The 26,996-nt window shown below is 40.2% G+C and overlaps 1 protein-coding gene across 12 annotated transcripts in view; it reads right to left on the reverse strand.

Annotated features, from left to right (window-relative positions):
- Positions 1-950: 950 nt before the first annotated feature.
- TEAD1 (TEA domain transcription factor 1) overlaps positions 951-26,996 on the reverse strand; it is a 168,425-nt gene continuing 142,379 nt past the window's right edge. For all 12 annotated transcript variants that reach the window (XM_035550317.2, XM_035550314.2, XM_035550312.2 and 9 more), the window contains 4 exons: positions 22,798-22,971; positions 9,383-9,523; positions 7,834-7,986; positions 951-6,795 (listed from right to left, as the gene is read on the reverse strand). In XM_035550317.2, the coding sequence (XP_035406210.1) occupies positions 6,682-6,795; positions 7,834-7,986; positions 9,383-9,523; positions 22,798-22,971 (582 nt within the window). In that variant the 3' untranslated portion in view covers positions 951-6,681. The remainder of the gene's footprint in view (positions 6,796-7,833; positions 7,987-9,382; positions 9,524-22,797; positions 22,972-26,996) is intronic.

Below are 26,996 nucleotides of genomic sequence, written 5' to 3' on the forward strand. Positions count from 1 at the left end.
GGCCAAAACAGACCATGTCTGTGTGTTGTTCTCAGCCCATTCATCTCACACATGGGGGGTGCTCTGGTGGCATTTTAAAAATGGTAGTGGAACATCTGCCACCCAAAAGGAGAATTGGGGTGTGTGGGAGGGGGCATGTGGTTTATTCAAAACCCACTGCTCTCCTTTTGAAGCAGAAGATGAGCCAGATGTACGTTTGTTCTTTTTCCTCTGCCAAGTCCTGGTCATGTTCCCATTGACTCCAATTGATGCAGGATATCCCCCTTTGCTCTCTTTTTTCCTTTCCTTTTTTTTCCTAGGTGGGTGGTTTCACTTCATAAATGCAGCGGGCAAGTTAAGCCTGTTTAATCCTCTCATCATACCAGGTAACAGCTGCTAGCTGCAGGGGGAAGTGGTTGTAATAAGAAAAACAAGAAATCAGTCTCTTGAAAAGTGGAACAACGTTTTTAGGACCTCAACTCTCACAGAGCTCAAGTGTCCTTCTGGAAGAAACACCTCAACCCGAGTTAACTACTGTGTTCCTCAGTCAGTTCTAGTTATCACGTTAGTGATGTATTTCATGCTTTTCATTATGTATGATTTTGAATAGCTCATTCCTGCTTCTAGTATAAAGGGGGATGGGTGGCTTTTCCCATTTAAACAGTATGGTTTAAATGATGCTTCAAAAAAAACCCCACCACCGTTTCTTTAGGAAGACATACAAGCTAGAGGTCTTGTTGATGTAATGCTAGAACACATACAGATTCATTGTTGAACACAGCTTCCAGATGTGCCAGCCACGGGTGCCATCTCTACAAGTTTTTGTGAATCCTGCTAGATGTCATTGGCACATTTAGGTAAACACAGGTATTTCTGCAAATCTGGCCTTGTGCTACTTTGGCAAATGCTTTTGAAAGTTGCACCCAACATTAAAAAGAGATTGATGTAGGAGATTAAGATAAATGCACAAAACACTTTCATTTTCTTTATTTTCAATCGATACTGTATGAATACAAAGTTTCTAGAAAGCTACAAAAATTCTACCACTTTATCAAGAAGGCATCAAAATGTGTCACTTTGCAAAGACATGAAAACACCTGCAGTAACCGACACAAAAATAGCATTTTTAGAGTGATGAAATAATTGCACTTAACTGTCATGGATATTAAAGTTATCACACATATGTACCGCGAAAGCTAGAATACATTTTTTTTTTTACAAAGCACTTTATAAAAAAATTCTCTGCACACAAAACCTATAATTTTCATATTACTATCATACTAAAGATAAATTCACTTTAAAGCCAACACTTAAAACATTTGAAACAAAAAAAGGTACCAGTACCTACACACAGACAATAACAAATACAAGAATACTGTACTGCCAAGAGGTTTGACTGAAACTCCTTTTGAAAGCTTCTGCAAATATGTTAAGAAAACATTGGAGAACATTCACTTTTTTCAAAGAGCCTTCCCTCCCTGTCTAACCTAGAGGTACTTTATCATCAAAAGGCAAGTTCTACATCAAAAGTTACCAGCAGCAGTACAATATTAAAGTAACCACTGACCATATATGAATATGCTTAAGTCACAAACCCATTTTATACACATTACACAAATAAACATAAAGTGAGAATTCCATTGTCATTTACAAATGTGAACAAATGCACATGGCAAAAAAAAAAAACAAAACCAAACCAAACCCCAACCTGTTTTACATAAAATGTACTGAAGAATTAAAGGCTATTCAGGTTTTCAATGTTATAAAATTCTTTTGTCTTCCTTTTTCAGGCACATATTGTATTTTTTGTCTGCAGTCATGAGCCTGAACCAAAGAGGCCCATAAAACAAAACAAAAACAAAAACACATATTCTGTAAGGAGGTAACAGGTATCTGTCTCCTTTTTGTCAACTGAGTGCATTTAAGATTTAATTTACACACTAAAACTAATTACATGATCTCAGCAAGAATGACCCGAAAAGTTGAAAGATGAAGATCTCCAAAGTGTTTCTTGTACTTTTCATTATCCAGCCTTTTTTTTTTTTTTTTTTTTTTTTTTTTTTTGTTAAGGGGGCTAAGCATCTTGTTATAAGATAGGGAAAAGAGATCATCCTGAGAAAGTACAAAACCAGACTCTATTATCACATCTGCTGTTTGACCGGGTATCTGAATCCGTATGGGTCAAGTAAAGAGTAGACAAAACATTTCTCAGTATGATTGATCCAGGAAAACTGTAAGGGAAACTGCTTCAGAAGCAAGTATGCCCTAGGAGTTGCAGTGGAAAAATAAATAGATATGGATGAGTATGTCAAATGTTGTATCTGCCTTGAACTGGCCAGTTACTTACATTCAACAGTAATGTACACCCTTCATTATTTAAAATAGCCTATATTGTGGAGGTTTTAACGGAAAAAGCTACTGCCAAACTTAGTGAGCTGTAGCTGCAGTAGAAAGAGATAGCGAGAAACAGGCATTATATCTGCAATTCCTTCAAAATAGTGGTGCAGTACCTACATAAAATAATTTTGGAATTCAAGTAAGTACAACTACATTTGTTTGTAGCAATTTTCAACAGCCCCAAATGGTACCATTACGCTTGTTTTAATGAGACAGGAGTGTACTTTACCACAAATATGCACTAGTACAGCTGAAATGTTTGGTAAAAACTGAAAATATATGCTTTACTTGAAGGGCAAAATTGTCTTTGCCCTATCTCAGTCTCAGTGAATTCAACAGGATTACTTGTCTTACAGAGGTAAGTGAGATTTAGACCTTGAAGGAATAAGAAAAATAATATTTTAGAGACAGGGAAATTGAATTATCACAATATTTACCACACAGTGTCACAATATTTCTATATATAAAAAGTTAATCTTAGTTTTCATCAAATACTTTAAAAATCAAGTTAAAATTGTATTCACAACTATATAATCCCTCTGACAGCTTTTGGTTTTGCTGATATTTGTTCTAACGTTTTTTTTTTTCTTAAAATCTTGCTCCTCTTCCCATTGATTTTAGTTGTAGTGTACACAGTATGGCCCCCGTTCACAGAAGGTATCAAATACAGACATATTTTTTAAGAGGAGCTACATTTTTCCTAGCATGACATCATCTGGGACAAAAACAAAACAAAACAACCTTGTGTTTTGAACAGTGCTGGCCAGAGTTTCTCTAACAGCACCTTCATCCACAATGCTCACACTTAATTCAGTGTTTAAAAACACACAATTGCATTTACCCTACCTATTGTCTGTTCTTCGTTTTCATCTCATTTTATGCATCTGACCTTCAGTATGCACAATTTTGTAAACAAAATCTTCTGTCTTAAAAAATCTTCACAGATACTGAAATATTATTAGAGGAAAACAATAGTCTCATTTGTCCACTGTCTGAAATTCTGCAGTGCATGGATCTCATTATGCAGATAGATACATGACTGGATGAAGAGAATATAAATGTGAATCATTTTCATTTTTATATCATAGGCAAATCAGTTGCTGGTTTGCAATGCTGTCAGAAATGGCAAACAGTACCTTATTCTCCAGCAGGTTGATCATTAGCGAAATTACATTGCTATAAATGGTGCTCTTTTGTGAATGGAGGCCTGTAGTTTCAACTTATTCCAATAAACCAAAGGCATTACGGTGATAACTAAATATTTTTGGTCTCTCTACAAATTGTCATTATTATGGCAGCACTTTTCTAAGCTGGAATTTCAAACCAAAGGCACTTTCATGCTAGAGTGCAGAAGAGTCACAATTTATTATTTGGTCATGAAATTTAGAAAGGCAGCATTATTAATACAAATCACTTTTCACGGAGAACTATGAATCTGTAACCTTTCCTTTTGGTATAGACACTTAACTGCGTAGCAATGGGATTGACTTGTACTGAAGGTTTGTTTAGACCAAGCAGTCAAAGAGCTTTTCTGTGGGAAAAAAAATAGATATTTTAAAAAATGGAACCAATTGATAAAACAATATATAAAATCTGTGTTAAGAGGCTAAAGGTACTTCTAATATAATGCTAAGGCACTGCATATTGTAATGCTTTGGCAGCTCTCAGTTAAAAGGTTCCTACAAAAAGTAACAGTAACAAGATAAGTACTTCCAGCTTACAAAAGAGCTCACAGTTTACAGGCAGCCTGTTGGACTACACACCCCATGCTGAACAGTTGAAGGATTAAGGCTTTTAAGAATTAACATATACAGGGTATGGATCATTTACAGAAGTGTAAAGAAAAGACAATGGAAATAGTTTCCCTAATATTACATAAGTGAACACCAATAAACATTGTGATTTTTATACCCTATAGTTATGACATATGTAGTGTGCCAGATTCTGTTAAAAAAACCTGTACCTGGTTTTGCAAATTGACTTACACACTTTATACGCCTCAAAGAGTTTGCTTGTTATTAAAAAAAAAAAAATCACCAAAACCACAATTCAAACCCGAAATAAAAAGACAAACTTTAGAACAAAATAAAACAAAAAAGTAGTTTTCGACTTGTAACACCAAGTGCTTAGAATAAAGGGCTACCGTTAGGCTGTTACAATGCAGTGCTTTTCCTGATGTGATTGTTAGTGTAAAAATGAGTGTTAAAAGAGACCTTACCATGGACATATTTCTCTGTTCAGTTCACAGAATATAAACTGAAAGATCATCAGCCCTAATATCCACAAGCAGATAACAGCTAGACATCACAGCGATCATCCACCTACTAGCGTTAGATCAGCAGCCAGCTAAGGAATTTAAGCAGTCTCCCTTCCCCTCATAGATGTTTGTGTCTTCCTCTAATGTGAGTCCTCAGCAGTGTTAAATGTGAATATGGTTCGCCGCAGGTGTACAGCAACCTGCTACCATGTTTAGGCTATATTCTAGTCTAGATAATTCAATCATGGGCAATTCTAACAGAGGGTACTATACAAATATAAAATAACCAGAAATTAAAAGTGTTTTTTTTGAAGACTAGAGCACTGTTGCCTGGGAATAAATTCTAGAGTTAAATCGTGCATGGGCACATATCATTAAATGGCAGTGAGGAGGGAGCTGTTAAATGTTAATTTCTTTGAGTCAGAGCTGCAAAGGACCTTCCCAAGAACACCCTTTGCTGATACTTCATGACTGATCTTTAAGGTGGCTTGTGCTTGGCCAGGCGGTCCTGAGCCTTTCTGACAAATGTTTTCATGAGAACCCACTGTTGAACCAGCACCTGCTGAAACAACTGCTGCTTGGGCAACTGAAGGACAGTGCTGGGTGTACAGCAGAAGAAAAGAAATTGAACAACACTCTGGCTTAGTCAGGAAGAATGAGAATACTTATCTCACATGTGCGTACCTTGGATAATCACTCACACCCACATCTGTGTTTTGAATCTTTACAGTATTAAAATATCTCCAGCTGCACTTCACTTCCTGGAATCTTCCCTGATATATCAGAAGGATGAATACTACCACATCCAGATGCAAAAAGACATCAGACCCCATGTGGTATGTACATGTTTGTTTCATACAAGGTCTTTGCCAGTAGGAACTGGAGAGAGAACTGGGGAGAGGCATAAGAGCACCATGATAAAGAGGAAAAGGAGAAAAAAAGATCTCCACATTCCAATCTTCTCTGCCTGATGTTGGTTGTGACTTTCTAGTGTCTCATAGATATTAAAGCTGTTGATCCTTTCAGAGGTGTATGCATTCTTCTCTCAAACACTTTAGTGTTTTGCTTTTAGTTTATGAATTACTCAATGCTGTTGCAATGTCCGTTGTTTCCATTCATCTGTTTTTTTTCAGAATTGCGAGTTTTTCAATCAACTTATTAGAAAACATAGCTGTCCGTATAAAATATAACTGCACACACAAGACTACACATAAAGCAAGTCTAAATCTTCAGTATTTACCTACTTATTGCAAAATGAGCCATCTTTTTCATTAAATAATCAGATTTTCATATTAGTACAATACAACTTTATACTCTTTTAAAATACACTAGATATGTTAGGGATAAGGGATGATGTTTTCTTTCTCTGCAATACCTGTTTGAAAGTGTAATGGATTAGAAGATTAGTTTTAGCATTGAGAAAAAAATACAAAATTTGCCTAATTTTAGGACCTGTCTGTTTCTTATCAGGCATTTCTTAAGGCTATATTTTTTCATTTGGTTTCAAACAGAAAAATGTTTCATTTTAAAAAATAATTTAGTGAATTACATTTGTCCGTATCTTCCACCCTAATTAGTTACAAAGATAATTCTATAAAGATTATTAACTTTGTGTACTCATTTACAGTTATAGCTAAAGATTCATTTCAATTTCACTTGAATTGTAAAACAAGTATTTTGTGTTGGAAAAAAAAAATCTTATAAATGCTGTCAGTTTTTCCCCATGGCAAATGCTCTGTCATACATTTTTCTATCAGAATTAAAAATAGGCCTCCACAGACAGAGGCATTAGGTTCTTAAATACAGTCTTCCCAAAGAACTGTGGTTTAGAAATTTGAAGAACACTTAAGTTTTAGAAATAATTTTTACAACTGTACCAGAATTTCACAGCTACAATTATATATGAACACATTAAAAATGACTTCACTACAACAGGATTTAGAAAAATGTGGGTGAAAGTTGGGCCAGAGGCACTGCCACTTAGTGTTGAGGTTTACAGTCTGTGTTTTGATAAAGAAGTGAAATGAAGTGTATATATAAATAACTGCTCAGTCCTTTACAAGCCTGTAGATATGATGCTGTGCTCCATGTTCACTGTTTGACACTTCAAATACACAAGCCATGCAGAGTAGGGTTTCTTGTGTATCCCTGTTCGTTACAACCTATTTGAGGGGAAGGAAAAGGTAGACAATATATTAAAAACTTGAAAACACCAGAGCCAAAGGAAGAAATGACTGGTTTAATTTAGGCAATGTTTAGATGTTGCTGTTTGAAATGTCCTCTCTCTTTTTCTCTCTTCCTCCCTCCCTCTCTCTATCTCTCTGGCAATTTAAATTGACCTCCATGACTGCGCTCACACAGTGTGCTCCGGGGCAGAGCTGTGGGGCAGTTGCTCCTAAAACAGTGGTACTGAGATTCATCCCACCCAGGGTGCCACCCATGAGCCATCAGCTCAGCATTCCTCAACCTACACTAACTTCAGTAAAGGAAAACCAGTGCATCTTTGTCCCCCTGTGTTTGTCTGCAAAAGGCAGCTGAGCTGAGTGCACCCCTCACTCATCACCCCAACACTGCATGACTCTGAGCTCACTGCCCTACCTCTTTGTCATGCCATCAACCTTCAGTCTTGCCCAATTCCTGTGGTGGCAGCAGCATCACATGGCTCTAAGTGCTTGGCCAGGTGCCACTGCAATGCCACAGTGCAATAAGCAGGTAGCTGGATGACAGTGGCTTCAAGGCTACTACGCAGACCATTCCTCATGCTTTAGGTCACCTGTTGGGTGTATCCTCACCATTACTCCATGCTTTCCAGGTCCAAGAACTAATTAATTAACACACTGACATTTGCAATATTGTAACTGGCATGTCAGTAAGAACACATTAGATGAATGGGATGGTTCAAAGTTACTGCCTCAGGCTCTTTACAAACACCAGAGACTTGCATTAAAAATAGGAGAAGTAAGCTGAATATCTGGGAAGTAACAGAGACGTTTGTTCATGTTCTCAGCCAGCTTTTTCTTCTCATCCTTGGTTTCTATAGTGCACGATTCCAAGACTATTAGTCTGAAGTCAATGGGATGATTTGTTTAGTAGGCAACATGACTAAGGGATTTGGAAGCTGGTTCTAAATATTGCACATTAAGCAAGCCATATAAAGCTGAGAGTATTTTAGACATGAAAAATAAAGAGTGAGTCCATACCAATAAAATTGTAAAATTTTCCAACACGCTGTTCATCATGTATTTCTCTGGTAAATGTTTCAGCTTGTGTATGAAGTTGATCATATATTCACACATTGGAGAGCGATTTATTCTGTACACAAATCGGCCATTCTCAAACCTTGCATATTCAGTCTAAAAAAAAAAGAATATTTAGAATAATATACTTTAAAAAGATTAAAAGCATTAATGCTGTATCTATTTTTTCTTTGTGTAGACAGAAGAAAGAGAAAGTGGGTCTCAGCCACACAAACACCCATACTCCTACCTGCTAACTCCCTGCCTGAGCTATACAGTGCCTTGCTAAAAATTCAAAGGCCATTCATTGTTAAAAGTTTTACCACAACTTATTCTCTAACCTGTGAATTAAAAATTGAAAAGATAAAGTTACACAAAGTAATCTTTACACAAAGTAAAGTCAAAATCCATTAAAAATGAATTAGGCAGAAAACTTGCAATAAGCTTGATAAGATTTGACAGTACTTTTGGGACAATCAGCTGCAAAGGGAAGAACAGAAATAAGTTTATATATTTATGTATAAATATATCCATATGAACATAGCTAAATATTATTGCATGATTTAATATGCAATTTATGAATTACATGAAGATGCAAGGCTACAGGCGGAAGAAAACAGACTAATTTATATTGCAGAGGTTCACAAAGGGTTGGAGGAGGGTGCTTGTGATTCTTGGACTCCAGCTGTCTAGATACCAGCTGCTCAGATGATCTCCTCAGTGGCTTTGGGGATTTCTTAGCTTTCGCTAAGCTTGGTGTAATAGAAATGATGGAAAACTTTTTATGGTCACTCTGCACTGGAACCATATTTAGTATAAGGATGACACGAACAGTGACCAAGATATCTACTAAATGCTCAACCTGCAGCTGTAGGCTAAATTGTGCATACAAAAACTATTTTGCATGTAACAGATGTGGTTGTGGGGCTTAGAACGCAGAAGACAAATTAAATAGCTACAGCATTGTTGTACAGTAAACCAAATATCTACCTGACAAGTACATATGGTTTTTCTGCTTCGAAAATAAAAGGTAAACAATAAAGGCCCTTGCATGTTAAAAAACATAGCATACCATCCATGTCTTTGAAATGTTAAAAAAACCTAGATGACAAAAGGTAGCTTGTCAGTGTAGCATGGTTCCAAACAGGCTACCTGGCTGGCCAAGCATTTCGAAATGGGAGCAAAAGCAGTTTTGCTTCAGCACTTTTCTGCTGTGACGGAGGAGGCCGCACTGATGTCAGCTGCAGGTTCCCCACTTAAAGTTGCCACAGGCAGGATGGAGGAGGGGCTCTGAAGCAGTGGGTAACCAGGATTTTATTTACTGTAGCATTACCGGCCACACAATGATATAAAAAAAAAACTCAAACACTGCTGGGAAGGAAAATACTCTTTCAGGAAGGATTAGAGGAGGGAAGGAAAAGACAGGTAAGAGTAAAGTAAATACAGGAGAGAGGAAAGCTTAAATGAAATCAGAAAGAATTGGAGAATCAGCCCAGCCTAGCCCAACACCCACCTCTACTTTTTCTACTACTTGCTTTCCAAAAGAGCAGACTTTGGTGGAACACGTGATTGTCATGTTTTCTGAGCTCTCATACTGACTGGTGACTCCATAAAATGCTCCTGTATCATCTTGAATGTTGCAGTTTAAGTCAGCCTGTTGGGAAAAGCAACAGATGTTGACGATTTTATTTTGCATTTGACAATGTCATAGTATAACCTGCAATTACCTCACCATTCTTGATTTCAGAAATCAGGGAGTGAGAAGGATTTGATAGTGACAGCAGTGGAAGTAGAAAACCTCAAAGAAAGTACTTGCATAATTGTTGACATAAAAACCTTAGGAAAGCCACAATTTCTTCAAACTATAAACACAAAAGAGAACCCAGTATTTCTCTCAGCTACAGGTGGCCTTGTTGTCTGGCAGAAAGATGAAGTCCTTTTTCCTTTCTTAAAACAATGAAATCATCACTACAAAGGAAGATGGCTGTGCAACACAGGAATTGAGCTCTAACAAACTCTGTCAGGCCATATGGCCCTGATTCAGCAAACCATTTAACCTCGCTGAGCTGTATGACACAGTTCACAGGCTTCACGTTATCTGTGTGCTTACTGAGCCGTGCCTACTGGACCAATAAAATATTACTGAAGTATTTGATTTCTTTCAGTATTTCTCCAGTCTGAATAATGACCCAGCTGCCTTTGATATCTAGCACCAGAGACTGAGAGTTGCAGGATCAAGTGAGAAACAGTGCTACCTTTAATTATTTATATCCAAAATCCAAGTCTTGTGCGCAGCATGATTAATTTGGTTACGAAGCAACAGCACAGGTCACATGCTGAATCCTGCCTCCCCAGGCCTGTAGTAGCACTAAAGCATTTCTGCCACTGTGCTCTTTGTCATCATGAAACCATTTTCACAAGCCCTCAACTTAAAAGTGCACTAATATGGATATAGGCAGAGGCTAGAGATATCCACAGCTAGATTTGTTGATTCAGGCATTAGCTCTGCTGACATCTTTGGTGCCCAAGGAGAGAGTGGGCAGGGATTTCTTTTATGTGGAAATAGCCAATCACCTACTGCAGCGTAACATCTAGGAATCATCTGAGTTTTTAACCTACTCTGAGATGAGCATTTTAACAGGGAAATGCACTTTCACAGCTGTTTCACTTGCACTTCTAGCTTAACTTGTTTTTATTGCTTTTTATTGCTAACACAGAAATGTAACACAGAAGTGTTGACAAATGCCTTCTTGTCTACCTGGAGACTTTTTAAAAATGCAGTTTACAGGTATGTTTATATACTAGTTATTGTGGAACAATTGTAATCCTGCCTTCACTATAGTTCAGATCATTTCTAACTGCTATTTAATGTTTAACTGGGCAACAAGTCATTAATTCTACTTATTGTCTACAATCCATATTTGCGGTACAACCTTCTGAGGCAATATGCTGATAATAGCAATACTGAGCTAGTTTGTGGTATGGAGAAGACATAGGTCTAATATTACTTCAGGCTGGCTTTGGTAAATTAATCAGTGGAAAAATATCAAGAGTTTTACATACAGTAACACAAAAAGCCTTATAGTCACATATTTTGCATAACAGAAAGAAATCCTATTGCTATTACACCTTGCTTCTTCCACATGTTTTGCATGAGGTCAGCAGTTAATGTTTAATGTACAGCTAAAGCAGTGTGTTCACAGTGATCTGTAAGAAATTGTTCTGAGCTAATAGTAAATAAGTAATTTGCCATCACAGCTGGTTTGCAATTACATCTAAATATGAAAAACTGTAGCAGCCATCATCCATGTCACAGCCTGCTCCACTGGAATTTCTAAAGAATAGTTATTTCTGATAAAACAATTATACTGTTTTGAATGATAACACATTTTTTTTCCTTCAGATACAGAGAAGATATTTAAGAAATTGTAAGTAAAATGCTCATTGTGATTTCATGTTGTTTAAAAGGGTCAACTGCATAGACCTTGTATCTCAAGCTGCAATAACAACTGCTTATAGATATTAAAAAATAACTTTTTTTTCTCGTTTTGAAGCCCACTGAAAAATATACTTGACATTTGACCCGGAAAAGTAAACACATGTGGCCACTGGCACCCTGTTGATCACTCCCACAGTGCTTCCAACTCTTGCTGAAATCAACAGGAATCCTGTGTACACAAAAAATACAGGCTGGGGCCCTGATGTTCCTCCCTGAATGAGGAACACTTGAAATTATCATTCAACTGTCATGATTTACTCTTATGCAATCACAATGTTGTTGCTAAAAAGTACCCATGATTGCAAAACAGAAATGAATTACCTGTATTTGCTCTTTGATTTTTTTTATTATTATTTTTGAGTAGCATACAGTAGAGGTGTTCAAGAAAGGAAGAGTTCTCCTTTTAAACAAGAGTTTTAATGTTCAACTAACTACAACATGCTCAGTGCTGAACCTCCAAGACTCCTCCAAAAAGTGTAATAACAATATAAAAATCCTAAGAGTTTGCAACAGTAAATACTTTTGAATGAAGGCTACAGCAAAGCTTCTTTTAATAACGAAAGAATTTTCTCAGTTTCACATACTAAAGCATCTTGTCCCTTAACTTGGGTTCAAATCTTTTCACTAGAGGATGAGTACATGAACACTAAGGAAGGAGCATGCATCATTGTGAAGAGGCGAGTGTCACCTCAAGGAAGTAGTCTTAATCTAGAATTTGATTTTTTTTTTACAGTGTTGACTACATTTATAAAAGAAGGAAAGACAATCACTTTGGTAAAATACAAAGCTTTGGTTAAATGATAAGAAATGACAGTGAAGGAGTTGTTTAAGTATATTGGTACGGCTTATATAACAAGGGGTTCATTTAAATGCACACAATACGCGAAAACGTCTCTCTCAAACTGAAGAAAAGCAAGTCACATTTTAAATTTGGGGGATTTTTTTTTCCCCAAAAGGTAATGATGATACCAAAAAAAAAAGTTATTGGAAAAATTGTAGATCTGATGTGGCTATGAGAATTGCATATGTAATTTTGAGCAGAAGAACAGTGATGTGTTGTTACCTCTGAATTCAGTTTAAGCAGGATCCTTACTACAATATTGACTCCAGTTTTTGTGTCCACATTTTAGAAAGGATGTTGGAAAATTGGAAAGGGTTCAGAAAAGAGTTACAAGAATGATTTCAGGTCTGGAAAACATCCTTTGTAGTGAATGACTAATGAAACTCCATCTACTTAATTTTTCCAACGGAAGTTTTTCTACGACTTTGTCATAGTCTACAAGTTGCTACATGGGAAAGAGTCTTCTGGTAGATTAAAGCTTGAAGGAATGGACATTAAAAGACGAAAAGCTAATGCTACACAAAAGCTAAATGAGAAACACGGCAGACGCTGATATCTCTGATGGCAATGAAATGCTGGAATAATTCTGAATATGGTGAAATCACTGTTACTTAGGGTCTTTTGTAACCAATCTGAATATGTAAGTAACAGGGATGCTCTACCTCAAGTAGGCTTATTGCCTGGATGCAAAAATTACTTAGCGAGGCTCACTACCTATATTACAGGACAGGTAAGACTAGATAAATATAATAATTCCAAAATTGACATCTATGACTTTATCTTATTAACCTCAGTTAACCTTCTTAATGAGCCCAGTGAAAAATTTGACAAGTCAAGCTTCTGGAGCACTGTGCCTGCAGCCTCTCACGAGACTCAGCTTTGTCTCTTTATTTGCTTGGTATGCTCAGTCTGTCTCTATCTAGCTGTTCACCTGCATTTTAGACTTCGACTGCAAGGCTTCCTGGACTGTAAACCATCTTTCCCTTCTGTACAGCTTCTGTTGCAGCTATGCTGTTGATCCGTGGCTCCAGAAATTAGGTGTTGGTGAGCACTACTGTAGCATATACCAATAAATACCCTTTAGAATGGAAGCATGAATTACATATAGTGAACAAGAGTCATTTTGAGTAATTTTTCAAAAAGTCATTTTCAATACTCATTAAAAGATTCACATTTGAAGATTCAGTGTAATTTAGCAGGAAAGGAAAACCTAACAACTTAAAAACAACAAATGTTGTGGGGTTGATTTTCAAACGTAAAACTAATCTTGATTCAGTTTTAAAAGCTGAACTCTGTATTAGCTGAATGCATTTGGAGGGGAGAGAAAGGACCCTCAGCTTTCTGGCACCCTTTCTATGTGATTGTGTAAGAACATGATTAATTCATGAATACAGCATAGCTTGTCAAAGGGTAGCACTGAAAATATTACATATTAAGAGCACCAAGTGTTTCACATGCTGCATGTCAAAGCCCCTGCCAGTGTGCCAGAGCAAGGACCAAAACATAGCTGGCTGCAACCAAAATAAAGAGGAAAAATATTTAAAAACAAACAAAACCCTCCACATTCACTTCCCAAGCACTCTCAGGCTCTGTGTTAACGGCAGGGGGCACAGGGGTAGAGCGCTTGTGTAATAGTAACAGCTTTGGCTAACAAAAAAGCAACTCTAGCAAAAACTACTGAGAAGGAGTCTAAATTGTTTCTGCTGAGTAGAAGGAAAACAGCACTATTGGAAACAGTGGGATCTGGGGAGGGCCAGAACACTTTATGCTGGCATTCAGTAGTTAACATTAAGCACATAAGGCCATTTGTTAACAGCGTAAAGGTTTTAAACGACTGCTGACTGCAGGGAGGTGTGTTACTCATATGACCGCATCATGCCTCCCCTCCTCCTCTCCAAAGAGTGATCAAAGAGCAGAGATTCCAAATTGTGAAGCAATTTTTTCCAACAGGAGCATCTGGGTCGCTGGCACATTACACTGCAGCTCAGGAATTGCATCCAGGTCTGCCACATGGTTGGGCTTGTGATGGACAGACCAAGCTGCTCCGGTTTCCCAGCTGCTCAGCCCCTTCCACTCATTAGCCAGGCTCAAGCGCTAATGCCCTTGCATCAATTGGTGAAGGGGTACGCCACAAGCACTACGTGAACACCCTGTGCTGAGAGGGTTGCGATGCAGGAAGGAAAATGGATGGCTGCTTTCTTCCATATCTAATTTGTTTTGCATACATTTGCATGCTGGCCATAGCCCCATTCACATTACAGCTTCCATTTGTGAGCTGCAGCTCATTTGCCAGTCAAAGCTGGCGAGTGTGCGTGTGTCTGTGTGTGTGTGGCGGGAAATCCAAGAGTCGGGATTGTGCAATAGAACTTGCATGTAAGAACACAAAGAAAACAAAAGGCAGTAGCCACAATTGTGTGTGTGTGTGTGTAAATGAAGGCACAAAGAATCTCTGCACTTTTAAGACTGCTGGAAGCACATGAAGATAAATTCGGGGGGGGGGGGGGGGGGGGAGAGGAGGAGACCACAGGCACAAGCCATTTCTGAACACTGATTACATGGGGAAATTGTTTGTTCCAGTGTATCACAAAGAGAAGGAGCATTATTTTTCATGCCACAGCTGTTTTGAATAAGAATAGGAATAAACTTAACCATCCTTCTCATGTTACTTACCACTAATTATGGCATATATTTACATCTATAAAACAGTGAAATTTTGGGGGACATAATTTAATGCCCCTTTATTGTGTAGATTCCTTTATTTCCATCCCACATTTGAATTTCAAAAATGTTTAGGACTTCAAAGCATCTTTAAAAGCTTGCCCTAATTATAATATGCATTACTTTCTAAAACTCCTAGTTTGCATTGCTGATTCCTGCAAATAGAGGCATTCATTTTTAAACATCAATTAATATCATCCATGCATCTTTTCAGATGAGTTTTGGCCTTTATTTTAGCGTTGCACTGGATTCTGACTAAGCATTCCTCAGTTTGGAGACTAAGTCAAGCTCCTGCAAACACTTTAAAAAAATAAGCCAGTGGCTCAGATCAGTGGAAAGCCTGAAAGCCCAATATTAATTTGTATCAGCTGCTTTCTTTTTTTTTTTCACTGTTTCACTAGTTAGAAAACATCCTTCCTCCTTTTAGATGTATTTGCTGCCCATGTCTATTTCTGTAGCTACAGAAGTCAGAGTTCAGGTGTGGCACAGAGCATGTGTCAGTGTCAAGATCCACAAAATCCACAGCCACACTATGGAAAGGTGTGTCCACACCAGCACTAAGGATGCCAACAGAGGCGTGGAGCCTGCCACGTGGGTACTGAAGCTGACAGAGAAGTCAAGCAGAAACAGAATCTTGCCTCAGAACTTGCAATTAGAGCGCAAAGCAAAACATGAGAGAGAAATAATTAGCTAAAACAGAATATGAATTTAGTCTAGGCTGCATCAGACAGATACTCACTGCTGAATTAATGTCAAAAGTGCTCTTAGTACCAAAAAGTAGTTGCCAAGCTATGTAGTGATAGACAGGGCTAAGTTACAAGGAGGGTTAAGTCCTAGAGCAATTCCCTTGCTGGAGTTGACGGAGATGTATGCACTAATAACAGCTGAGTCAAATGTCTTTATTGGAGATGTGGAGACGTACCACAACCTTCATGCAAGAGAAAACAGAGAGCTGGGGGGCAGAGTGCTGGGCAGTTGGCATCTGGGGCCAAGAAGGCGAGGCCAGCAATAATGTTTTATTTTGGTACAAAGCTTGAGGTGTGATCCCGCATTTACTTTTTTACTCTTTCAAGAGTGTAAGTATAATATTTAGTGCTAGATAATTTATGGATAGTAGCAGATAAGCGTTAGAATCAGAATAAGCATTAGAATATCAGAAATAAAAGAAAATATCAGAAAATCAGAATAAGCATTAGAAACAGATAAGCATTAGAAACAGCACTAGAAAATGGTATGAGTGGAAGGTTAACCATTGAAAGAAACCAACAGAGGCAACATATGTTGATTTAGCTTTTAGATAGGCTGATGAGAAAGTCAAAGACCAGAAAACTTTGAGGGCTTTTCACAAGCCACAAAAAACAGTTCAAGCACAAACCAACCAACAGGTATATTGACCTCACTCAGATTAAGATAAGATGGCACAAATCACACCTGCTTGTTTTACATAGATTGGGATTATTTTGTTAGTGACAATGTTAATGAAGCAGGATTGTACACTCAACCTGCATCCAGACAAAGGTTTCATCTGCAGATACTCTGAAACCTTGTCTGAATTCCTTGTCAGTGTTCTAGAGATAACTTCTACATTTATTTAAGAACACTTATTTTGGTTTTAGTTTTATATCCCTGTAATCTCCAGTTTCATATCATCGTGTCACATACATTTCCTGTGCCATATTGTTGCTATGTTGTTCCTTATTTACTCATTGTACTGAGTGCATAACATGGTAAGTAAAAGCCTGTCTCTCAGGTGACTTCCTTCCCTGCACTGGTTCCCAGTGACTGCCTGGGATAAACAGAAGACGATTCACTGCACTCAAGGTACAAGACAAGGACCTGGAAATTGCTTAGCAGGGCTGTGAGGTTGGTTATGGGGTGGTGTACATAGAGAAGACTTTTCCTTTTATACCTTCTGCACAGGTAGGTAGAGGAGGTCCCAAAGTGTGGGATGAAGCATACCCATTGCCAGCATCTGGCTGTATCTCACAGTAGATACAATTGGAATGAATCATTAAACCTCTGCAAAGCAGAACAGCTTTGCTTTGTATTCAATACCTGTAATACTTTGCAAAGTCAACTCCACAGTTGCCGAATGTCTTCTTGCAAGACACAGACACAGACACAGATTTCTAGGTTGGAAGAGACCTCAAGATCATCGAGTCCAACCTCTGACCTAACACTAAGCACTCCACTAAACCATATCGCTAAGCTCTACATCTAAACGTCTTTTAAAGACCTCCAGGGATGGTGACTCCACCACCTCCCTGGGCAGCCCGTTCCAATGCTTAATAACCCTTTCGGTAAAGAAGTACTTCCTAACATCCAACCTAAAACTCCCCTGTCGCAACTTTCGCCCATTCCCTCTCGTCCTGTCACCAGACACGTGGGAGAACAGACCAACCCCCACCTCGCTACAGCCTCCTTTAAGGTAACTGTAGAGAGCGATAAGGTCGCCCCTGAGCCTCCTCTTCTCCAGGCTGAACAAGCCCAGCTCCCTCAGCCGCTCCTCGTAAGACTTGTTCTCCAGACCCCTCACCAGCTTGGTTGCCCTTCTCTGGACTCGCTCGAGCACGTCCATGTCCTTCCTGTAGCGAGGGGCCCAAAACTGAACACAGTACTCGAGGTGCGGCCTCACCAGAGCCGAGTACAGGGGCACAATCACTTCCCTAGACCTGCTGGCCACACTGCTTCTTATACAGGCCAGGATGCTGTTGGCCTTCTTGGCCACCTGAGCACACTGCTGGCTCATATTCAGCCGACTACCAACCAGTACTCCCAGGTCCTTCTCTGCCAGGCAGCTTTCCAACCATTCATCTCCCAGCCTGTAGCTCTGCTTGGGGTTGTTGTGCCCCAGGTGCAGGACCCGGCACTTGGCCTTGTTGAACTTCATACAGTTGACCTCAGCCCATCACTCCAGCCTATCCAGATCCTCCTGCAGAGCCTTCCTGCCCTCGAGCAGATCGACACACGCACTTAGCTTGGTGTCATCTGCAAACTTACTGAGGGTGCACTGGACGCCCTCATCCAGGTCATCGATAAAGATATTAAAGAGGACCGGCCCCAGTACCGAGCCCTGGGGGACACCACTTGTGACCAGCCTCCAACCAGATTTGACTCCATTCACCACAACTCTCTGGGCCCGGCTATCCAGCCAGTTTCTAACCCAGCGAAGCGTACGCCAGTCCAAGCCCTGAGCAGCCAGTTTCTTGAGGAGAATGTTGTGGGGAACGGTGTTCAAAAGCCTTACTGAGGTCAAGGTAAACCACATCCACAGCCCTTCCCTCATCCACCAAGCGCGTCACTTTGTCATAGAAGGAGATCAGGTTCGTCAAGCAGGACCTGCCTTTCATAAACCCATGCTGACTGGGCCTGATCGCCTGCTTGCCCTGCAAGTGCCGCGTGATGACACTCAAGATAATCTGCTCCATGAGCTTTCCTGGCACCGAGGTCAAACTGACAGGCCTATAGTTCCCCGGGTCTGCCCTCCGGCCCTTCTTATAGATGGGCGTCACATTGGCTAGCCGCCAGTCAACTGGGACCTCCCCCGATAGCCAGGACTGCCGATAAATGATGGAAAGCGGCTCGGCCAGCTCCTCCGCCAGTTCTTTCAGTACCCTCGGGTGCATCCCATCCGGCCCCATCGACTTGCGCACATCCAAGCTCCTTAGCAGGTCGCCAACCATTTCCTCATGAATAGCGAAGGCCACATCCTGCTCCCCATCCCCTTCCGCCATCTCAGGGCACTGGGTATCCAGAGAACAACCGGTATTGCCGCTAAAGACTGAGGCAAAGGCGGCATTAAGCACCTCAGCCTTTTCCTCATCCTTAGTAACTAGGTTTCCCTTTGCATCCAGTAAAGGATGGAGATTCTCCTTAGTCCTCCGTTTCGCGTTGATATATTTGTAAAAGGATTTTTTGTTGTCTTTAACGGCAGTAGCCAGGTTGAGCTCCAGATGAGCTTTGGCCTTTCTAATTTTCTCCCTGCACAGCCTCGCTACACCCTTGTAGTCCTCCTCAGTGGCCCGCCCTTTTTTTCCAAAGATTATAAACCCTCTTTTTTCTGCTAAGCACAAGCCGCAACTCTCTGTTGAGCCAGGCCGGTCTTCTTCCACGCCGGCTCGTCTTTGGGCATGTGGGGACGGACCGCTCCTGTGCCGTTAAGATTTCCTTCTTGAGGAGCACCCAGCCTTCCTGGACTCCTCTGCCCTTCAGAACCAACCAAGATCTCAGACCTTTCACTTTGTAAAAGGTGTGAACCTTTTTACCTTTATCACAAGGAGAACTGAAAGGCACACGTGCTGCTGAGAAGCCTTGAGCAGAATTACATGGGAAAGAGCAAGAAGAATATTCTTTCCAGTTACCAGAGCTAAGCTACTTTCTGCCTTGGTCATCCTCAATGCGAGTGTTCCTTTCTGGTCTTTCTGTTTCCCAGCCTTCTTTTGCACACTAGATTTCATGACAAAACAGAATATCCTTTTTGCCATCCCCAAGGACGTGCCAACATCTCTTTAAATCTGTTTACAGGCTCACCACCCCTTCTGGCATCAAACCCTCACCTTTGCTTTTACATTTCCACACGCAGCAACATCTGACTGCTTCCTGCTGTAACCTTTAACTCCTTTTACTCACAGTCCCTGGTTTTCTTTGCTGAGTCCCCTTGCAGTGCTTTCCCACCTGTACTTATTTACCCAACACAAATTCCTATTCCTCTTTTACTCACATTACAATCAAATTCCACCAAAACCTGGAGTGTCACTGGACACTGATTGCTAGGGTGCACTCAGTAGCTTGCAGTGCTCAGCAGACTACCAAGAGTTAAATGGTAATAAAGGGAGAAGACAATAAACATGATGGAAAGGAAGACACAGTTAAATACAGGGTGAGGGAGGATATTGTGAAGAAGCAAAGCAATGAACAGAACCTGGGAGAAGCTGAATGTTCATAGTAAGAGGAGGTAGTGTATGGTACAGAGGGAGTGGATGCTGCTTCAGAAGTGGATACTGAATTTAAAAGAAAGGACAAAGATACAGAGTTTAATCTGTTTTCTCATTAATAAACTGGAAGTTACTAAAAGAGTCAAAAAGACTGCCAACAACGTTTGCCAGCTTTACACTGGTAATAGACTGTTTTAGAACAGTTTCTCAAGGCTTCCCAGAAAAATGGCATCTTTTTTTTTTTTTTTTTTTTTTCCCCTGAAGAAATATCCCATTGGGGTGAAAGAAATTAAGAGAAGGACAGTGAGCTGACAGTTTAGGATCTAATTCTCATGACTAATTAGAGAGCCATCTTATATTCTTCCTATATATATATTTCTAGCTGTGGGGGGCAACTGTTGTGAAGTCTATTTCTAGAGGAGCATTCATCATGACCCTTGCTGCTCCCAAGCACTGCCCCTGTCACCCTCCCTCTGCCTGTGCATGCTCGAAGAGAAAGAAAATCCACTAGCCTATTTTAAGGCCATGGCTTAGGAAGGCATTCCCACCACATTTCTAATATATGTCAGAAGGATGTTAGCACTGTATGTTTTTTAATCTCTAAGTTAATAGTATAATAATATATAATAATAAAATAATAATAAAAAAATAATAACAAAATAATAACAAAATTGTATTAAAAGACCATTAAGTTGGAAGGCACGGTGAGATTAGGAAATGTTAGATTGAAGTTGCCTGTACATCCTGACTGCTGAACTGCATCATGATCTTTAGCCACACAACTGCACACTCGCCCTCTGAGCAACTATGCATTATTTCTCTTTATTTGCATTATTCAGTGTGGCCCAGTCTCTTATTTCCTGCACACTACTCAAAAATCTGTGCTGAACACAGAATTATTAATTTGATAAAGGTTTTCTTCATGGCATTATCTTTTTTCTTAAGAAATGTCAGTGAGTTTCATTTCTCAATGACCACCTGAAGTGAAGGGATGGCATCACCCCCATATTACAGCTGGGGAACTGAGGCAAGAGGGTTAAAGGGGTGCACTGCTTGTAGTAGATCAAGTAAAGAAGGCTGGTACTTAAATAAAGCCATGAGCATATCACAGACATTAATGATCCAAAGAAGCTTTCTGCTGGCTTTGGACACATCTCTTTGAGCATTCAGCACAGCTGAAAATCAGTTTCCACACGGCAAAGAAGCAGAACATACAATACATCACTGAATGCAACACAGATCTCTGCTGTTTCTGTGTCTAATGTAGTCTGCAGCTTGTCATTCTCTGTGAGCTGAGAACAGGCAGGCAAGGCAAGGTGAGGTTCATTTTGCCAGTGGGTTTCACTAGTACTTATTATGCAAAGTGTATTGGTGAGAGTCCTTGGTTCAAGCCCAAGAATTGCAAGGAAAGGTACTGAGTGGTTACAGACACTTACCTCCAAGCTCTGTTCCTCTGCAGCCAGATGTCTTGTGCCCTTATGCTTGTCCAGTTCCCAGCTCTTGCATACTTGTCTCTGTGCCTTCATCCCTACATTCTCCCACAGGCTTCTTATCCCAAATGCTCCCTCTTCCCACTCCCTACCTCTTTTTGACCCTATGTTCTCACCTGCCTTGGCTTCTGGTTTCTGTTGTGCTTGTTTCCAGTTCTCCACTGCGTGCTGTTTCTGGTCTCTTTGTTCAGCCAGCCCTCAAGCACTCATTCTACAGCTCCCATTCCCAATTTTAAGCCCCAAGAATTTCTCAGTGGATTTCTTTCGCAGTCCAGCACAGCTCCTGCTCAGTGGTTTATCTCTTCTGCATCCAGATTTGAGAAAAGAGTCTCCCTCATTCTCAGTTCCCATATCTGGTGCCACAGAAACTTGGCAAGATGTGAAGTCTGGGATATGTACAAGTTGGACAGTATTTCAGGCCACACAGATAAACTTTCACTGAAAACGACAAACACCAGGAAACCTAATCATAAGCAGTGCTACCAGATCAACCTTTTCTGGTTTCAGCATCAACCTCTCCACTCCGTAATTAGTCCCTACATATTGCCCCTCTCACTGAAGCTTTAAAAGTCAAATTTAAAATATTTAGCTGATAACTGCCAGTATGAAAAAGAGTATATCACGAAAAAGGTCCCTAGCAAATCCATGAGTAGAAAAAGTTTCAGTGGAAACATAAGGTCCAGCTTGGAGATTTGACAATCCTCTTGGATGAACCTGTAACGTCACTACCATGTGGTTTTGCAAGTGCAACAAAGGAGATTTGGTGTATCGATGAAAATTATCAGAACTAGATCACATATTGTCCAACATCTCAGCCTTCCATTCAAATTCTTTTTTTCGCTCCTGGTTGCAACTCATATGAATAGATGATAACTTTTGGAGCAGAGTCCCATGGCTCACTAACAAATAGGCAAGGGGAAAACAGATGTGCTCCAGCAACCAAAAAAAAAAATTGCTAAAAAAAAAAATCCTGGAACCCTCCCAAGCATGTGATCCTACTGCATACTTGGTTCGGTTCCTACTTGGTCCTGTCTGTGAAAGTGTGAGCTGATCTCAGGACTGATGCTTGTATTATGTGCTTTTGGCAAGAGTTCAACAGTAGAAACACTAAAAAGCAGTCTAGTTTCTGCTGCTTCTCTGGTTGGTCTTGGACCACTAGATGGCAGTTCTCCATTTACAAACAAGGGCTCTCTTTACCTGTTTGTTCCTGCCCAGCAGCTGTGTCAAGCACAGTTGAGGCACGCATCTGTCCTTGCATGTTGTCTGCAACACAGACGTCTTGTGGAACTGCCAACAAGAGTGGCTTTGGGCCACTGACCTACATATACAGCTTTGCACTTTCAGACGACAACACAAGAATTTTTCATGAGCACCCCCCGAAGGGTGCTACATACTAAACCCAGACCTTATTGATAAGAGAGGTTCTCCATGTTACATCTTACTCACCCAGAATTTTACGAGGAAGAAAGCATTTTGGGGCCCCTTCCCAAACAATTCCTTTAGACCGCCCTTCTTTTCAGGAAATTTGTCATAAATCTGACGAATGTCCACCGATTCAAGCAATGGATCACTGTAAGAATGGTTGACGTGTCCAATGTGTACGAAGAGGTGTTTATTGTACTGCAAGAAAGAAACAGGAAAATCAGTGCTGTACAAAGAGAACAGAGGTTTATTAAGCCATGGGTCTGCGTGTGTTCCTGCAGAAGGTAGCATGCTTTGATGGATTAAATGACTTGCACATTACCTCTGGGACTATGATTTTCTGCAGTATGATTTCCATGAACAACTGTAGTGACTGTGGAATAGCCCCTTGTGAGCAAGGGTCAACATCAAAAAACCTGTGTCTCCACTGCAAACCACAGAACATGGCCATCTTCAAGGGAGTAATTTACAGTGAGAGACCCAGCGGCAGCAAGGCGATAAAGAGCCCTTTCGCAGAGCTTAATAAGATGGATATGCTCTAGAGGAAAGCCTGTTTCTGCCTCTTCAGGCCATGCCTTTTAATGTCCCGTGTCCTCAGAGCCTAGATTTCTGCTAGTGCCACATATCCTGCACCTATACATTTCCTGTTTGTCTACTAAAAAAAAATAGCAAACCTCTATCTATAGCATATGTATGCTAACAGCACTTAACAAAAAAGGGAAGGGAGTTTCTTTTAACCCAAGAATGACAGTAATGAGAAGGCCAGTCAGTCTGTGTTGCTGTTACTATAGAAGTGGACGTTGCTGTATGCCCTCCAGTATTTTCACCCATGTAATATTAAAGAGCCAACCTTTACCACTTTCCTCATGAGTGAGCTCCACTGACAACTATCTGTGCCAAAATGCATTCTGCTTCCATTTCCCTATTTCTTAGCTTCATCCCACTGCACCTCATTATCACAGGAATCACCTCAGCACCTTTTCCTGTCTGGGGGCAAATCCTTGGCCTAGTGGAGTCCATGGCAGCTCCCCACTGAGTCCAGTATGGTCATAGGAGCTGCCGTTTCTCCAAGATGAGAGCACCTTTTAGCACCTAAAATGCAAACGGGAGGTGAACCGTGAAGCCCCTCCACACGTCAACCAGCAGCTCCCAGCATCACACAAGCAGACTGAAAAAGCTCGAGAGAGGCATGATTAAACATTGGAGTTTTTACCCATGCAGATCACAAAACATTTTGCTAACTCAATTAAAGGAAAACTGATATGCAGTCAATGAACACTAGAAAACCCTGTCATATTGAACAGATGCTATATATAAAGGGCAATTCCCAACTGGTAAGCACAAATAAAATATTTAAAACCCCAAAGCAGACCTCATTTAAGCTATTTTGTTTACAATATACCTGCCGAATGAACAAATTGAAATGACAAATCTAAATTAATTGGACATCCACTCAGAGCCTTCTTTTGGTGTAAGCAGAGTCTTCCCTAGCAGATGTCCAAAACTCTGGGGACAAGGAAATAGACTAGTAAGATTTCTGTACTTAGGAAATTAAATTGAAATCTATTTAAAAATAATCTAGCACAGTGAAAGAATCAGGGAACACTCATCCCTGTTTGTAGCCAACAATGAGATATGGTCTGTGCTTTTTACACGGTTTTATTTATTTTTTCATTTTGTGAAAGGAAAAAGGAAAGTATAACACTGTGTAAAGGTGTTTGCAAAAGCAAGTCTTGAGTTCAATTCATCAAATATGTGAACACCAGTTGCACAGACTTTCCTCTTTCAAAATAATGTCATCCAAGCTTCTTTTGTGCACAAGCAGAAAACTAAGCCTTTACTTAGGGCATGTTGAGCCTAAAAGGGACAGAACTAGTCCAAGGAAGCTGTTTCTACCATGAGGAGAAAAGTGTGTATGGCAGAGAAATAAATGCATGGATGGGGAGCTGAATGCATATGTGCAGGACTGAATATGCCCATGAATGTGGGCACCGGTTTAGCTTGTGAGCTGATCATTTACACAGGGATACCAGAAATCATTGACCTGGTTGGTAACCACAAATGATTATCGTAACAGTGTCTGCGGTCAGATTTAGCATTTTACTTTACGCAGTAGTGGCAAAAGTGGATTTAGGAGACATTTTAACTTGAAAAAAAATGCAAACTCATATGAAAAGTATCGTGGCTACAACTTTTTTTTTTTGACACTGTTGTCACATAGCTTGCAGTACTGTGACTAAATGATGAAAAGTCATGCTGGACATTTCTTATGTTTCTCGCTGCCTACTGACAGATCTCAGTAAAATGCATTGGTATCCCATATACTTGGGAGCTGCCACAAAACAACAAAACAGACTCCACAAACCTGCTCGTGTTGTTCTTCTAGGCTAGCCAAGAGCAAAATGCAGGCAAATGGGGCATGCGCTGAGTCACATGACATGGTCATTGATGGAAGCCTCACTGCGGTCAGGTGAACATCTCTCTGTTTCCCAAGGAGAATGATGAGAATTCTCCTAGTGGGGGTAAGCACTTCAGCCTTCCCTGATAAAAATTAAACCAAAACATTTTCCTTCCCCTGCAAACCTTTAACCTGCCTAGGAACGCTCTCCCTGGGGATGTGAGATGTTCCAAACCATCTCTGCTCTCCCTTGTTCAGAACAAGGGCTTGAAAAAACATCCCCACAACTAACTACCAGGTTATTACTTATTTTGAGATTGTTTTCTCTCAATCTTCTCTGCTGGAGTTGCTCCAGCTTGTACAAATAAAGCCATTTTTATTGGAACGGAACTGACATCTCAGGTTCTCCTGTGCCCAGGCAAGTGTCCTCCCCCAGAAGGTGTCTCTCTCTCTCTCAGGCCCAAATGTTGCTGTGGAGTGAATGAGGAAGGGCAAGCAGCATTGTACAGATTGGCAAGTACAAATTCCGAAGGTAATTCACGTTGTACCTTATGTCGCAAACCAGGAAAATGTATGATTTTCTCGGGATCCAAACTCCGGTAAAAGCAATCACGTTTATAGGAACACAGAGCAGATCAAGAAGTCTTTATGCTGTTTCAATATAAAAGCAGAGTTAAAAGCAGCTGTAAAGCTACCACAGTTGTCTGCTGAGCTTGCCAAAGTACCAGATGCTGCTGCAGCAAAATTTCTGAATGGGTACAGTAGGACAGAGGGTATGACATCACCTGACAACATTCTTTGGATGGAAATGTTTGTTTTGATATCGCAATGTGTGATTATTTTCTCCTTATGTTGCTGCAATTCCTATACTAAGTACAATCATTACTAACCTAATTAGATATGGCACATCTCTACAAACTAATAAATGATAATATATTAAGAGCAGGGTAAAAGGGTACTGAAACGATCCCTATAGTTCTCATACAAACACATTTCATGACAGGAATTTATGTGAAAACAGAAGCAAATAAGCTAAGCTGTATGCCTATATTTTTGAGCCCATTAGTGTTTGAAAAGCTTAAAAACATCCTCATTATAGTCAGAATTCACTGTTGTTTTAGACTCTGTATTGCCGTCACTGAAGTATATTAGGTGCTGAGGAATTTACTGATGCCGTAGCATTTCAAGGATTTCCATCTGGCATTGGAGCAATAACGTGCTTCAGCTGCTGTAAACCACCATAGGTCAAATCCTGTATTTTCTGAAGATAAAAACTACATAAAAACGTACAAAGAACATTTCCAGCTACTTTGTCTTCAGCGTCTGCATTACACAACATGCCCTGGAGATGGCCGCCTCTTACTGAGCTCCCTTCCTTAAAAAATTCTAACTATCCAAAGAATGCAGTAAAGCCATGAAATATGACTGTTGTCAAATAATACCACGAAAAAAAAATATAATCCACTTAGGAATTTAAAAGAACCAAGACAAATTGCCAATGGCAGGGGATGCATGCATTTAAACTGGAGCAGAACAAAGACAAATCACCTACATTTGTTTTATTAGCCTGTGTATATATCTGTAACAGCTCCTCACAAATTTTGCACTTATATTCTAAGGCAACAGCCATTCTGGTCTGTGAAATGAAGATCTGCAAATTGCTACAGCTCTCTCTGCTGCATCCTGCGCTTCCCTACACCCATGGAGCTAATGCCAAACCTGTAGAGGAACAAGTTTTATTAAACTGTGGCTGAAGTGCAGACATCAGTGAAGCCAACTATCCCATGCCCTGGCACAGGTGAGCTGGGCATGCAGAGGTGCTGGG

Source organism: Cygnus atratus, chromosome 5 (genome assembly GCF_013377495.2).
Source record: "Cygnus atratus isolate AKBS03 ecotype Queensland, Australia chromosome 5, CAtr_DNAZoo_HiC_assembly, whole genome shotgun sequence".
NCBI classification, from domain to species: domain Eukaryota; kingdom Metazoa; phylum Chordata; class Aves; order Anseriformes; family Anatidae; genus Cygnus; species Cygnus atratus.